The sequence below is a fragment of the Gadus morhua genome, chromosome 8, assembly GCF_902167405.1.
Source record: "Gadus morhua chromosome 8, gadMor3.0, whole genome shotgun sequence".
Lineage (NCBI taxonomy): Eukaryota > Metazoa > Chordata > Actinopteri > Gadiformes > Gadidae > Gadus > Gadus morhua.
The window spans coordinates 28,848,044-28,864,466 of NC_044055.1; the positions used below are offsets into that span (position 1 = coordinate 28,848,044).

General features: G+C 41.8%; 1 protein-coding gene and 3 non-coding genes across 4 annotated transcripts; all 4 read left to right on the forward strand.

Annotated features, from left to right (window-relative positions):
• Positions 1 to 246: 246 nt before the first annotated feature.
• On the forward strand, positions 247 to 6,692 carry eif4a2 (eukaryotic translation initiation factor 4A2). The gene is made up of 11 exons (XM_030363118.1): positions 247 to 357; positions 1,060 to 1,111; positions 1,467 to 1,599; positions 2,615 to 2,754; positions 3,134 to 3,302; positions 3,386 to 3,495; positions 3,996 to 4,139; positions 4,560 to 4,697; positions 5,189 to 5,278; positions 5,508 to 5,587; positions 6,072 to 6,692. Exons 1-11 carry the CDS (start codon positions 329 to 331, stop codon positions 6,214 to 6,216), a joined length of 1,230 nt encoding a protein of 409 aa, XP_030218978.1. The 5' UTR covers positions 247 to 328; the 3' UTR covers positions 6,217 to 6,692.
• On the forward strand, positions 1,646 to 1,718 carry LOC115549712 (small nucleolar RNA SNORD2). The gene has a single exon (XR_003977824.1). It is a non-coding gene; the product is annotated as a small nucleolar RNA SNORD2 (small nucleolar RNA).
• LOC115549713 (small nucleolar RNA SNORD2) lies at positions 2,992 to 3,058 on the forward strand. The gene has a single exon (XR_003977825.1). It is a non-coding gene; the product is annotated as a small nucleolar RNA SNORD2 (small nucleolar RNA).
• LOC115549711 (small nucleolar RNA SNORA81) lies at positions 4,209 to 4,392 on the forward strand. The gene has a single exon (XR_003977823.1). It is a non-coding gene; the product is annotated as a small nucleolar RNA SNORA81 (small nucleolar RNA).
• Positions 6,693 to 16,423: the final 9,731 nt, after the last annotated feature.

Sequence of the window (16,423 nt, forward strand, 5' to 3'; positions counted from 1 at the left end):
AATCAAACACAAGAAATGGGAATCTCAACCTAGCTGGAACTCATTTTAACCTCAGTCTCTGGCACAAGAACTTCTGAATACTGCAATATCCTTCCGCGCCAATATAGATAAAGGTATTTGTTACATTATAATTAGTCACTGCTCACGATTTCTAAATGGTTTATATAACATGACATTTTGAGTTTAATTATTTAGTGAGTGTTATATTGTTGAAGTATACATATAATTGGATTTTACATTCATCAACGAATATAGTCCCGCCTTATAAATTCAGCTGCAGTCGTCATAAGCGATCTTTCCAGCCGCATGCCGAGGTTGATAGCAGACCATGTCGAGTGAGTCTTCTGATTTCAACAGGTAAATGACACTGCCCGTTTACTAAATTGGTCATTAAAATCCCTATTTGTTAAATTTCGGGCTATATTCAACAAGTTATGCATTTACTTAGCTCGACCTCAAGAAACGTGACTTTAAGCATGTCCAGCCAGGCCTCACCGAGCTCATTGCTAGCATGTTGTTCGACGTACTCTCGTACAAAGCTGTCACTGTTTTAATACTATTTGTGAAGTCGAATACAAAATGTGTATCGCTGTGGGCCCGTAGTTTAAAAATGTATTTTGGCAAAAACGACCAAACTATAACGTTTAATTAGAACCATGTACCCTGAAGATAACCCGAGGGCCTGGTTCTCCATGCAGCGCTGAGCGGAAGGCTGTAATCGTTAAACCGACCCGTTACCTTTTATGAGCGGATATTCGATTTATAAACATTAGTGCACGTGTTTCATTATTGAACGATTATTTCTCGATATCTGACAATTGTCTTCTGTAATATCCGGCGAATGAAGACGGGCTGTTTCAAACATGGTAATATTTCCTAATTTAAAACACCGTCTCATGCCCATAATTTAAATACGTTTCATTTTTTTTAGACATTTAATGCGGAATTGAGAATTATAGTACTAGTTGGATATCTGGTATACTGAATACGTCATCCTTACTAACTGTATGCTGATTTATGAAGCTCGGATGTCTTCTAACTACTTGGTTTTCTCTCCAGAGATGGAGACCATGGGGGACCAGATGGGATGGAGCCAGATGGCATCATCGAGGTAATTTATAAATGTAGAATTTGCCAATCGAAAATATGCACGTGTTCCTTTTTAGGTTTCCCCTAGATAAAAAAAAAAAAAGTAAATCCCCAAAACTCTTTTGCAAAAGTTGACTGGCTAAGTAATGCCTTTTTGGGCCAGATAAAGGTCTGTGCTCGAATATAGGTTTCTCTACATTGGAAATCGGTCACTTTATAAGCAGTCAAATATTTTTGTTTCAACTAGGTTCTCCCAAATGCTGTGTATATGAGCGGTTGTCTCGTTTAGTTTTGTGTAAATTAAGTGCAGGTCTCGTATTCACAAATTCGGACAACTTTTTAATTGTTGCTTAGTAGTTTTCTACTTCTTCATTCAGAGCAACTGGACTGAAATTACAGACAACTTTGATGACATGAACCTGAAGGAGGCCCTGCTGAGGGGTATCTATGCCTATGGCTTTGAAAAGCCATCTGCCATTCAGCAAAGGGCAATTATCCCTTGCATCAAAGGTATTTTTATCAAGTAACATTCTTGATTGGTCAACCTAGTGCTTTTGAGTGAAATGATGTTTACCATCTTTCGGGACTTACTTTGAACTGGTGACAACTTTTTATACTACTGATCACTCAAAATCATTCAGGCAAACCATATTGCTTGTGTTTGCTAAAATCTCAGTTTTAAACTAAGCTTGGGCGGTATTGTGTTACATCAGGGTATTTAGACTCGCAGGCGGTAGGAATAAATGCATACTGTATATAATGCAGGTCACTCTCCATGTGGCTACTTCGGATATTATAAATTTATCGTTTGGGTTTGGACCAACTCAATGGATGACGGGGACAATTCTGTCACATCTATCAATTATTTGATGGGCCTCAAAGGACGAATCCGGTGTAAAATGGATCTAGGATATTTTTCATATGGTAACGAGTTGGGATGTTCGTTTGGGAGCAAAAAGGCGCATGTATACGCATTCTTAAGTTGGCTGTTTTTAGCAGATTCTACCAAAATGCTTTAAACTTGGGACGATGGGGGCATGTGTTATGGTAAGAACGAAATCGATATTTAAACCACTTAAAAGGCTAGAAGTAGCCCGTCACTACTTTGGTAGTATAATAAGGGTCTTAAAATATAAAACGAGGCAAACGCATGCCCCCATCGTTCCAAGGCTATAGTGTTTTGGTAGAATCGGCTAAAAACAGCCAACTTAAGAATGCGTATACATGTGCCTTTTTGCTCTCAAACGAACATCCCAACTCGTTATCATACTAAACATATCCCAGATCCATTTTACACCGGATTTGTACTTAAACCAAGACACTTGACTAAGTTGGATATTGCTTTCTAGTTTGTTTGCACATACAGTATAGCCCGGTGGAAGGTATCCAAAAAATACCGCCCAAGCCTACTGACAACATTGAACTGCTTTAAAGCAGGAGTGGTTGGTCAACTGGTCGCTACTCGCTTTAGTGTCTGAAATAACCTGGCTGATGGTTGACTTCAGTGTGTTCCCTTCCCAATTAGGTTACGATGTCATTGCCCAAGCCCAGTCAGGCACTGGTAAGACAGCCACTTTTGCCATCTCTATCTTGCAACAATTGGACATAGAGCAGAAGGAGACCCAAGCTCTGGTGTTGGCCCCTACCAGAGAACTGGCTCAGCAGGTATGCTGGTCCTGAAGTCAGGGTTAACTTAACCGTTTCTCAGACCAAGGCTGGCATAATCGGGACAGTGGCTCAAAAGACAAAGGTATTTTTTCCAGCACTCATTCTCAAAATCCAAAACAAATAGATGGACCCCTCTTAGGATTGGTGTAGTCCCTGTCCGTGACTGCATTGGTCTGAAAGGCGATGTGGCTCTGCTGTTTGGAATGTAAAAAAATCTTCCCTGCTGTGAGAGATGAGTGATATGATTTTTCATCTTTCGGGACTTACCCAATAATGGGGACAAACTTTTTGCTGATCACTCATTCAATCATGCCATCTTCTACTTTTGTATTGTATGCTTACTGAAACGCATCATTTTGTCTGTTTTATGTATTAGATCCAGAAGGTTATAATAGCGTTGGGGGACTACATGGGAGCTACCTGCCATGCCTGCATTGGAGGCACCAATGTCCGCAATGAAATGCAGAAGCTCCAGGCAGAGGCCCCCCACATGGTGGTGGGAACCCCAGGGCGTGTCTTTGACATGCTGAATAGGAGATACCTTTGTAAGTACGTTGTCACAAGTTTCTACTTATCATTGTTTCCTCAGGTATTGAATGTCTAATAATAGACTTATGAATTTGCTTAGCGCCTAAATGGATCAAGATGTTTGTGTTGGACGAAGCCGATGAGATGCTTAGTCGAGGTTTCAAGGATCAGATCTATGAGATCTTTCAGAAACTGAGTACAAACATCCAAGTAAGTGACTAATAAGGCAACTTGCACAACCACTCTTCTGTATCAATAACTTTGCCAAAATTGTATGATCCAATTTTTGCAAAATGTGATATTGTAGGGTAGACAATTTGGAGAAACCACCCAACGTACTCTTTATTTTTATTTTAAAGGTATCAACCGAATAACTCCCCCTCCCTACAAACCTACTCAGCAAACCATGACTAGCGTGCATGCAGGTAGACAAATTTGTAAGCCAGTCACGCTTGGATGGGCTTAATACAGACCTCCGGATATCCATCCTTGTAGCATTATTTTTAACAGCATTTCATCAAATGCTAATATTGTCTGCCCTACCTTATCACAGAAGAGTATTGTAGAGTGCAGCAAATGGGCTTTAGTCAAACCTCTTGCTGTTCCTTGACCGGTCTCAATGCCTACTGCCACATCGAATGTAATGTTCTTTACATGCCACTTGATGGGGTTTAACCTCAAGTCCAGCTCTAACAGCCCTACCTTAACAGGTGGTTCTTCTTTCTGCTACCATGCCAGCCGATGTGTTGGAAGTGACAAAAAAGTTCATGAGAGAGCCGATTCGCATCCTGGTGAAAAAGGAAGAGCTTACCCTGGAGGGTATTAAACAGTTCTACATAAATGTTGAACGAGAGGTGGGTGGAGTTTGACAACTGACGGTCCCGTCTCTAGTTTCACACTTTTAATGCATTCACTTGAATGCACCCTTCTTTTTAAAGCACCCTGCTAAAACTGCGACAGTCGAGGCTTTGATGCCTAGCTCTTGTGGCCGTGTAAGCATGGGTACACCATGGAAGGAGAGCATAAGCACAGTTTCGAAAGTGAGGCATGGGAGGACCTCTTTCTTAATGTCCAGTATCCTTTGGCTCAAGATGCTGTGCAACAGACTATTTTTCTTAACTTGGGTGGTGTTAGGACACATCTATGATTCACTTCTAAACATGACTTGTGTTTGCCCATTCTGATATACTTGCCTGGTTGACCTAATTTAATGCATTGAGCCATTCCAGTTTCATGGGTAATTCTAACATATTGGTCGTTATCATTGTCACCAGGAGTGGAAGCTCGAGACGCTGTGTGACCTGTACGAGACTCTAACCATCACCCAGGCCGTGATCTTTCTCAACACCAGGAGAAAAGTCGACTGGCTCACTGACAAGATGCATTCTAGGGACTTCACAGTGTCTGCTCTTGTAAGATCTAGTGTCATTTTTTTTTTAATCGAATAGCAATATCAATTAGGGCTGGGCGATATGACGATATCATACCGTGGACGATATGAAAGGGTCTACCGGGAGAGATTTGGCCATATCGTTTATACCGAGAGGAAAAAAAAAGTTATTTGTATTGAAAAAAACAGTTCAATGTTTACAAGATGTTTGCAATATATGACACTGCAGTTAATGACAGATTGTTCGCTGCTTACTCCTTTGTAAGCATGGAAATTCAAGTTCAAAATAAAAGAAAAAACTGATCAAATGTGATGGTTATTTTAAGCCATTTATTATTTTAATTTACTTCAAAAATACCATATTGTGATATATATCCATATCGTGATATAAAATTACTCATATTGTGATATAAGATTTTGTCCATATCGCCCAGCCCTAATATCAATGTAACACTTCTAAAAGTAAGGATAGTGAACTTTAATTTTTTTAAATGCTAACTTTAAACTTCCCAGCATGGTGACATGGAGCAGAAGGAGAGAGACGTCATCATGAGAGAGTTCAGGTCTGGGTCCAGCAGGGTCCTGATCACCACAGATCTGCTGGTGAGTGACCGCCCTGATACTCGATACTTTAAACTTCCTACCCAGTCTATTGCTGTGCAACTGTCCTAAAAATGGCCGAGCAATTCCACTTTGAGGCGATAAAGTCTGCTCCACAATAGGTTTTTCTACATTGGAAATCTTGCTTTATAAGCAGTCAAGAAATGCATTGGTACAAATGGTTTGAACCAGAAGTACAGTAGCGCAATTACATATTTGTTTTCTGGTTAAGGCTCGTGGAATCGACGTGCAGCAAGTTTCCCTGGTCATAAACTATGACCTACCAACTAATCGAGAGAATTATATTCATAGGTAAGTTGCAGCCCCGATGCCTAACAACACCACTCCTAGGGTGCATCCGAATACTAAGTATATACTATTTCTGTTGAGTTCTTCTACTTGACCGTTAATGTAGTACAGCTTTGCGTAGAACACCACCGAAAAGCCACTGGATGTTTGGAGATTAACTATTTCCCCTCTGCGCTGCACATCAGATGCCGGCAAAATTAAAGTCACCTGCGATAATTTACCCATTACATTTTTTTCTCACCGCAGCCTTCTTCGGTTAACGGACTACGGCTGAATTGTCGGATAGCGTAGTCACCTACCGTTTTATACTGTGGCGGTAGTACGAATTTGGGAACTTTTTGCCTGCTACACAATGCGTACTGAGCATTCGGACGCCCTATATTTGTGACGTACTACAAAATGCCATTCTATATTAGTCAAGTATGGGTATTCTGATGCAGCCCTAGTTTAATGTCAACAAAAATAACAGCCTTGTTTTACCTTCTAGAATTGGGCGCGGTGGTCGTTTTGGCAGAAAAGGAGTTGCTATCAACTTTGTCACTGAAGAGGACAAGAGGATTCTTCGGGACATTGAGACCTTTTACAACACTACTATAGAGGAGATGCCTATGAATGTGGCTGACCTGATTTGAGCCGGGAGATCTCCTGAATGAGGCGATGTAAATCGTCCAATTGCATCACGTTTATATTATTCAAAAGTGGAAAACTTAATGATCTTACTTTGGATAATGTTCACGTACATTAAAAGCTTGTCTTTAATGAAGGACAGTTTGTAGGTTCTAACCTTGATAGTTAGCTGGTCTGCACTACAATAGCTATGGGGTCTTTAAACAGAGTCTCTAGCAGGCATCTCTTTCCATGTTCAATAGTGATGAGTGTATTAGATATACTTCACCATTTAGTGATTTACTTGTGGACTAAAAAGTACAAGTGCTGTATAAAGTCTGTAAATTATGTTATGCTTATGTCTAATATATATGTAAATGTAAGCTTTTAACAGTTTTTTATTATTTGTTTGCTGTTTCTGGCTTTACCGTTGTGAAGATACTTTTGTAAATCGTTACCCCAGTTGTATGAATGCCTTAATAAAACAAAAATTGCCCCGTCATTTTTGTTCAATTGATTAATGAGCCGATGCAGTTGTTGAGGTGCTGTCGATCTAACACAATGACTTTCCTAAATGCACTGCCGAGACCCTGGAAAAGTGAATCTCTTCTATGGGATGCTAATATATATAGGCTGTTAGTGGGCCCTTAATATAGTATTTGAAGGCGTTCAAGAAATGCAGCCGTGGTGCAGAATAGCAGCTACAATGAGATTTCCACAAACTTGATGGATTTTTTTTTTGACCGGTTTAAGGTGGTGTGGCCATGAGCGGCCACGGTACCATGCGCTCATGTTTACAGTGACTATCGCAATGGTGAGGCACACACAGCTTTTTGCTGTGTTCTGTCAATATTGAAGAACACTGGGTGCTCCGGCGGGAGTCCTGGAGCTCTATCTAAATATATTATACATAGATATCCAGAGGTGGGGGTAAGTCACTCATGTGCAAGTCTCAAGTCACTGAGAATCATGCAAGTCAGAAGTCATTGCTCAGGTCAAGCAAGTCACAAGTCAAGTCATACAAAAATCTGATCTAACCCAGTTTCCACATTTAAAAATCGGTGAGTGGTTCATAAGTTGAGTTTTATTTCAACATTAATAACTCAATCTATTCAAATCATTCCAAAACCATTATGTGAATAGTTTGAAAATGTTTTTATGATCATTACCGCCAACCTATGAACAGAATCAAATAGAACCTCTAGTTGGCTGTATACGAGAACAGTTCAAGTCAATCACTCAATCTCCCTACATGTTGTAGAATATTATTTACAACACATGGCATCAGACATGAAAAATAAGAATATTTCAAAAGTAATATCACATACACATATAGGAAGGGGAAATAGTAATACACAAGCCTGAAAGCTGGTAGCAATCTTGCTGCCTCGCAACATGCATTGCATTTGCAAAAAGCTTCATTTGACAGTACTTTGTCACTGAGTTGTGAATGATGGGGTCACATTATCACCCCACCATGGCTGAACACATGCTCAACAGGTGCACTTGATGCAGGCACTGCCATAACTCTACCCTGAGTTCACACCAAAAGATGCAAAAAGTTGCCACGCAGCAAGATCCCATTCAAAGTGAATGTAGAGACGCGTTGCAGGTTTACTGCCGGAGCACTTGCTGCCGAGAAAACCTGCAGCAAAATTAGATTTGCGGCGCGGCAAAATTTGATTCGCAGCGCAGCACGCCCGTGGCCGCTGCCGGGCACGGGCGGCGGGCGCGTTCACGTATTTTGCAGCGCGACTAATGCTGCTCAAGTTGAAATATTTCAACTTTTCGGCAGCAAACGCGTGACGACAGCCAATCAGCGTTCAACAGCGTTGCCACTGAGTGACATGCCGTAACAGCCAATCAGTGTTACTCCCTTGGAGTTACCTAGAGTTCACTACCGTTACATTTATTTAGTAACTCGAAAAAACCCACAAATCAGCATTCTGTAGTGTAGTTGTGTTTACAGTTAAACTAAACTATGAGTATGCTAAAGGGTTAGAATAACAACCCCAAACAAAACCCAGTTGGGTGCCAGGCAGCACCAGCCTTCCAGGCTCCGAATGGTCTCATGAACCCATAAACGACAGGCATTCCGACGTCTCTCCCTCTTCCACAACAGGTAAAGACATGCAATGCTCGTAATGTCGGCCATGGTTGTGAATGAATTCAGAAGCACCGCGGGCAAAACTTGCCGTGCCGCGAAACTTCCCGCGCTGCAAAACTGTGGCGCAGCAAAACCTTTGCTGGGCCGCAAAACTTTTGCTGCGCCGCAAAACTTCGGCGACAACGCGTTCGGGCAGCAAATGCATCTTTAGGTGTGAACGCAGGGTTACCTCCACCTTGAACAAAGAGGGGAGGGTGCGCCTGTTCATGGCCGAAAACTGAAGGCAGCTCTGTCCATCACAAATGTCCAGATAGTGGTTCAAATGAATTTGGGGCCTGGAACTTGAACCCTCTTCATTTTTTTGCGGTATGCTGAGAACAGCCCAGGCTGACGCTCTGGCTCTGACGATGTAATTTTACTTGAAAATTACTTGAAATCCTTATCATAACCCACTTACAGCCACTGAGTTAGAAGTAGCCTACTGACATAAAAATTAAACAAGTCAATAATCTGTGGAAGGGGCAGGGCTCGAAAAACTCCAGCCAATGATTTTAAGAACAACCGAGTGGCATTGGACAGTAAGTACGTCAATCAAACGGTCGTACTGCACTACCCCGCTCCCCGCGAGTGACCCCTTCGTGCACGTGCACGTACTCAAAGCTCGTGACCCAGAGCAAGCTTCTGTTGGTTGTTATCCTGAGGTAGCTACTGGAGCTAGCTAACTAGCTAATCCACATTTGGACCTAGCACTAAAAGACAACCCTAAACTCCAACCTAGCTAGCCTGGCTCACTCTCGCACATCTGTGTTCGCGCTCGTGCGTGATTGCGTGTCCATGTACTTGGAATGGGTGGAGTCAGAGTCAGCGTTGAAGGAGAAGGGGTAGGACCAGAGCTATAGAGAGAGAGAGTTGCGACACGCTATGATCTCGCCGACAGGGTGGTCACGTGGTTGTCACGTGGTTCATGTAAGCCTCAATAGTTCCAAACACGCCGCGCAGTCAATGTTATTCTATGGGACGACAGCAGAGATTTCGATATTGAATGGTAAATATGAATGAAAAAAACACATACAAGTATTTGTCTGAGTGTTATGGCATTATTGCATATTTGTTAATGTCAGTTTTACATTTAGAGTGGCCATGTCCCAATACAGTTTTAAGGTAGCTTAAGGGGTAAGGGGGAGGGCTAACATCCCCTCAAAATTGAGATTTTCGATGGGCACCCTCAAAGCGCTTCAGTTGTGACTTGCTCCCACAATACCTTGCGAGAAAACGGAAAATCAAGAAATATCCTAGACAAGATGGAGGGCGAAAAGATGCGACAGGATTGGAAAAACCCAAATGTAAGTGTTTTCTCTGTAATTAACCAGTAATTATTTTATTAATTATACTCTGCAGCCCGGCCGTGGACTCTCGGAAGATCGCGAAAGTCCGCGGCCGACTTTCGCGGAAGATCGCGAGGCCGACTTTCGCGGAAGATCGCGAGGCCGACTTTCGCGGGCCGCCCGACCCCGGTTCTCGGCCGGCAGCCCGGCCATCGACCGGGCTCTGCAGCCCGGCCGTCGACCGGGCTCTGCAGACCGGGCTGCATATCATGTCGTATGATATCCAGATCTTCCATGTTCTAGTGACTCCAGGTTAAAAATAAGATTTATACTAATATATTATATTATATTAGTAATATTATATAAGTAATATTATATATACTAATATATTATATTAGTAATATTCTATAAGTATTATTATATATACTAATATATTATATTAGTAATATTACATGGTTAATCAATGTATTTTTTGGCAGTACTATATTGTGTACATAGCTATTATATATTGTACATAACATATGGCCATATCAACCAGTTCTGGCATATAATTCCTAATTCCTTCTTATTCGTTTTCTTTCAGGACTTCGTTGAGTCCACTGCCACCAGCCCCCCCCCCCCCCCCACCTCTCCCTCATACTCCTCCACCCCAGGCACCTCTTCCACCACCCCAGACACCCCTTCCAAGAGGAGAGTGCCAGGGAGCAGGCGAGGCATGAGGAGAGCGAGGCAAAGTTGGCGGAATGGTTGAGAAGATGTGATTCTCCACCATTCTCTCAAAAGCTGAGAGAGAGAGTGTGTGTGTATTTTTAGGTGTGCGTGTGTGTGTATTTTTAGATGCGTGTGTGTGTATTTTTAGATGTGTGGTTCAGTGTTTCTTATTTAAATAAAGTGTTTATTCTAAAGTGTTCTTGTTCATAACCGATTATTATCTAAGGGTGCACTCACACTAGGCCATCTGGCCGTGGCCGTGGCCTAACCATGCTCAAATCTGCCAGTGTGAGTGTGGCCAGTCTGGCCAGGCCGGGCCAATTTGGCCACTTGGGAGAGGTGTGCTGCTACGGCACGGGCCGCTACGGTACAGATGCTAATGAGCCGACACGCGCACACGCACGGCTACGCAACCTGAGCTGGATGACGTATAGTCAATGCGACGACCACGGACATAATAAAGGCGACGAGCCTTCTTTCCCATTAAACGGTAAACATCGCGTCAAGCAGTTCAACTGTTGGTGTGTTCTCTGTGTTGTTGTCCATTGTTGTTAAAACTCTGACTGGCGGCAGACTTTATTATGGTCCATGCAGCGGACGCTTGGTGATGACGTGTTACGACGTGATGACGTATGTACAAGAGCCTTCCGTGGCCAGGCCACAGCTGCGACGGCCAACGGCCACGGCCAGATGGCCTAGTGTGAGTGCAGGCCAGAGAACAATGGGGCCATTTGAGCACGGTTAGGTGTGAAAACGGCCAACAGCCACGGCCAGATGGCCTAGTGTGAGTGCACCCTAATACCACCTTTAACATGTAGCTAAGTGACATTCAAAATAAAGGTATATTACGAGGGACAAATAGTATTAATATATATATATTTTTTTAATACTTTATTTAAACATGCCAATTACAAAATATAAATACCATTTCAGGTTAAACATCTTTACAATGGGTCTTGCTCGTTGCCCGAGACAATGGCAGCCAGTCTGTCTCTTGTAACATTACCAGGGGTCTGGTTATCTGCTAGGGGGCACGGGGAGGCCATGATGACGTCACAGGGTAGGGTTGTCCCATTTGGTAGGGGATCGGTTAGGGGTAGCAATGAGGGGTAGCAATGAGGGTTAGGGTTGAGACAGTGAGCAAAGAAACGGGATTGGGCCTTAGATACGTTTTTAAGTTTGAGGGAAAGCTTCACGTTCGTGTTAGCATACTGGCTTAACCTTAACTTTTACCCTACATCTGTATTGAAGTCAAAGTAATCAAGATGTTTTACCATGATCATTTTAAGATATGAGCCACACAAAGTATCAAATATATTAAAGAATAACAACTCATTACGCTTGGTTGAATTAAATAGTTTTTTTTTTTTATTAAACAATTAGTGTGACAAGAACAAGTGAGTGTGATTGTGTGAACAGATTCAACAATGGACACAGCAGGGAACACTATATAATATACTTAGGGCAAACCATTAACATATAACGTTGCAAATATACCATACATTACAATACTTATAATAGCCCTGAGCAAATTGAAAATTGGTTTAGATCAATGGTCATACCATGGTTGGCTGTGCAGCGTTTGGATGCTCCAATCGGTCCGAGAAGGGTTATGGCTTCCCCAAGGACCAAGAGCGCAGGAAGAAATGGATGGCAATGGTCAGCCGTCAAAACGTACAAGTGACAGGGGTCAGCAACCGTCAAAAAACTATTGTCGCCACTCTGTTATACAGTATATACCACTCTGGGTAGGACCATTTGAGTAGTGTATTTTCAAAATCTGCTGGCGTATCGCAAATCCCAACCTACCTTTAATCTAACTTTTAAAAAGTCATTTCGAGTCATCTTGGCCCCAAGTCATGTCTCAGAACATGAAGACCAAGTCAAAGTCAAGTCGAGTCTTTTATCAGTGTCAGTGTTAGTCAGTCGTGTAGTCTACGTGATACGCAGTTATACGCCGTATACCCACTAGGAACGCACCAGGATTTGCGTGTACCCACTTAAAAATGTGCAAGGATACGTATCAATCGTCTTGTGACAGATCTTTCACTTCTGTGTTTATTTTTTTTCGCAAATACCGGTTGGGTATAACTGCAATCAAATACTTTTAGCAGGGGAAGTTAGTTATCTCCTACATTCACCATTCATAAAATTCCCCCTGCGCGCTCGCGCTCTGCCCTGTCTCTGTTACGAAGCGCGAAGCTGCCCCTGCATCTCTGCACGTTAGTTGGCGGGCCGAGCCCCTCCTTCTCGCGCTGTGATTAGCAACCCACACAGATTGAAAGTTAAACGTGGGAACAATTGGCATAACAGTTAAAACAACTGGATAAAACAAAAAAAAAACAACACAAACACTTAAAGAGTCCCCGGCTACATGCTACAATAACATTCAACATTACAATATGAAAAGCAAACTACACTATTTCAGTGTTTTAGTTAGTTTTAAGCCTGGCCCAAAATCTACTGCTGCCGCTTAAGTTGACCCTGCAGCAGCAGATGCCACTACCAGATCTATGGAGACTAGCAAAGACACAACATAAAAGTGTGTGTGTGTGTGTGTGTGTTTGTGTGTGTGTGTGTGTGTGTGTGTGTGTGTGTGTGTGTGTGTGTGTGTGTGTGTGTGTGTGTGTGTGTGTGTGTGTGTGTGTGTGTGTGTGTGTGTCCAGTCCTCCCATATTAATGTGTAAACCACATAACAAGTAGTCAACAGAAGACAATGTTTTAATCCCACTGTATATCTCCTTGTTATTTTTAGATGAGAACCCCTGGCCAGCCTTTCGGACTGGGTGTCAGGCTAGGGAATTTATTAACAGGCATACTTTGTTAGAGAAAAAAAAGTTAGGTAAAAAAAAAACCCATCTGTAAAGATCAGTGAATTCATAGAAATCAATGACAAGTAGTGTAGATGGTTTTCCCGCTGTGCAAGGCCATTAGCCCAAGTCCTACAAAAAAAACCTGACTGTAATAGCAGATGTTGAAGTTGTTAAATCGTTAACAAACAATTTGTATGGAATAATCGTTTAAGGTTAGTTAAGTGCTTGAGTCTCGACACTTTAGAGAATGTCTAGCGAGCAACTTGAATAAGCCATGTGCGATTTTGCCCGGGCTCCAGCGCAACTTTCCCTACCAGGTGCAGCCTCAGGTAGCCTAGGGCCATTCATATAGGAGCAAGCAAGAACGTTACCTTTTTCTGTCCTTGGGAAACGAAAAGACGGACAATCCGTTTCCACTGTTAGAGCAGTTTATCATTGCACATTTACGAGGCATTTATTTTTTAAACTATCTTTACTTTCGAAAAATAGACAATGACAGACGAAATGATATTGAGCGGGACATTGACTGTATTATTTAAGGTTGCTATACCGTACCATCTATATAACACATTGGACATTGAACACAAGAAATGGAAGAAATTCCATTTGTGCCCATCTACTTTCACCATACATAACTATATAAAAAATAAAAGGGCCTGCAGGAAAATATAAATACAGTACGCAAAAATGAACTTCGACGGAAAGTCCAACTTAAGATAATGTTTCTGATTGTGCTTCAGCTTCAGATGCCGTCAAGAGGGGTCTCTGGTCGTAATCAGTCGCAAGTCCGTCCCTGACCAATCAGCATTCATTAGCAGAATGGTAGCGGGTACGGCCAACAACGGCCCAAACTGTAAGAAATCGAAAGGACATAAGTACTCAATCATTCGACTTTTGAACTATAATCTATATTGAACTTGCGGAATCTACAATAGAATTTGCGATATTTCAACGACAAGCAGGTGAAAGAGACATATTTAGCCGTCTAGCCCCATAGACTCCCATTCAATCTGGACTCGCCCGCGATCACCCCCAGTTGATGTCTAATGGAACTACAACCAAGATCGGTACAATGGGGCGTATAGGAAGTGCCCAGGCTCTTCGTAGACGGGCTCTGGTACGCATCAAGCGAGTACTGTCGTAAAACCCGGAAGTGTTCTTGATGCGTGCTCGATCTCGCCGTTTCACCGAGCATGCATCGGAGGTGGCTCGTGTGTACTTGCAACCGCTATAAATCCCAGGATGCATTTCGCACTCGCAGCAGTACGATGGCGGACAATATGGAGAAGACGCACAACTGTAGCTTAAGTTACTCTTAACTTATATATATATTTATATAATATATAATATAATAATAATAATAATATAAGATAATATATAAATATATATATATAAAGTCGTGTGTGTATAGCTTATACACATGACAGGACACGCATATCTTTTCAATTTTTATTCATTCAGAATATTTACATACTGTAGCAGCCCTTGACATCGAAATAACCGGAGAGTCTCTGACGTGTGCAACCTTTTATTGTAGAATTCTTTTGTTGAAATAGCACGTGAAACCAGAAAAAGTAACATAAATGGTTGCACTTTTACACAAATATATTAACATCAGTGCAGTACAATTTCCATGTTCACAAATAAAAGAAAGTTACACTATTCTTAAGATAACATTTATTTGTGTGCAAACTGCAAGACCTTTACAATATTCACTTGAATTCAAATATTATTCCAATACAGGAAATAAAAGAATGACAGAAAACATATTTCAGCACAACAAAGAAAACTTAAACGTGTGCATTATTTGCTTCACTTACATAAAGTCACCAAAATTAAACATAATCCCACTAAAGGCACACAATAAACCAACATACCTCGCTCCGCTTGCCAAGGGTGCAAGACGAGGGTAAATTGAGCGGGAAAAGTTGCATTCACCGGACATTCATGGGTCAGCCGTTAGCTTGCTTCATACACTATTCACAGACATAAAACAGCATAGAAATGAGACCGGTGTAAGACACATGAACTATAACACTTACACACAAAATGTTTCAACATGAACCCAACATTTATATAACCAAAGTACAGGCTTTAAGACATATTAAACATAAGTTTTCGACGCGACTACGCGCGAGACACGCATCGCCGTGAATGCTGCTGTGCGCCTCTAAAAGGGTACCGGGTGAAACGTAAACAAAAGGTTCCGGGGCGCAATACAGGTTGATACACAATAGGTCCGTTACACATACTATTTGAAAATGAAAGAGGCTGGTATTTTGTTTTATATCATTTGTTTATATTGTTCAGTAGTATATGCCTAAATGAGGCCGTAGCCCAGTTAACGGACGAGCAGAGGTGGTGACGTCATCGAGTCCGCTGCTGTTCCAATTGCAGGTACGTACTCGCGTGCTCGCAAGTCTTTGCTTGAAGTACGGACTTGCCAAGTACGTACTTGCAAGTCATCGAGTCCGTAGTACGCGTGCTAGGAATTGAGAAACGGCCAGACATTGCTTCCGCCGGCCTTTTGAAAGCTAGTCCTTACGTTAAAATACCAGCGGTGGAAGGAGATAACAAACGCTGTCACTGTTTACCTGTCTAAGGACATGGTTCCCTTTCAAAATGTCGATTGAAAGGACTTTAAAGAGATGGTCAAAACAATCGATCCCAGGTACGCGTTACATGCCCGCACACACTTCAGCCAAATTGAGATGCCAAAACTATACGGCAAGGTCCGCAAGCAAGTGGAAAAACTAATCCATACTATTAAACAAGTGTTTTTCAGAGATGGATGTAACTTGAGAAAAGATTTTAAAAAATTGCATGCATTTTGCTGCCTTTTCAGTATTTTACCCCTTCAGAGGCATTTACATCGAAATTTGAAGATAGAATTAACATACCGTGAAATAATACCGTTACCGTCATACCGTGATATACATTTTAGTCCATACCGTACAGCCCTAGTTTGAAGGAACTATATTGTGTTAAATTCGAGGTAAGTCAAGCTTTTTGGAGCAAGAACAGCTATTTGTTTGCTTGATTCAACTAACGTTAGCTACTAACGTTAGCTACCGCTTTTTTGAGGTGATATAATTTACAATAATATTGTATTTTTAGGACAGAGTCAACGCCGAGTACTGCACGAATGTAGACCTTGCATATAGTTAGTAAATTCTAACAACATAGGGCTATTTAGATAAATAATCTGGTAAGGGTGTTGTCCTAGGCTTATGCACCAACAGCAAATTTCTTTATAATAAAGGGCTACATTTTTCGT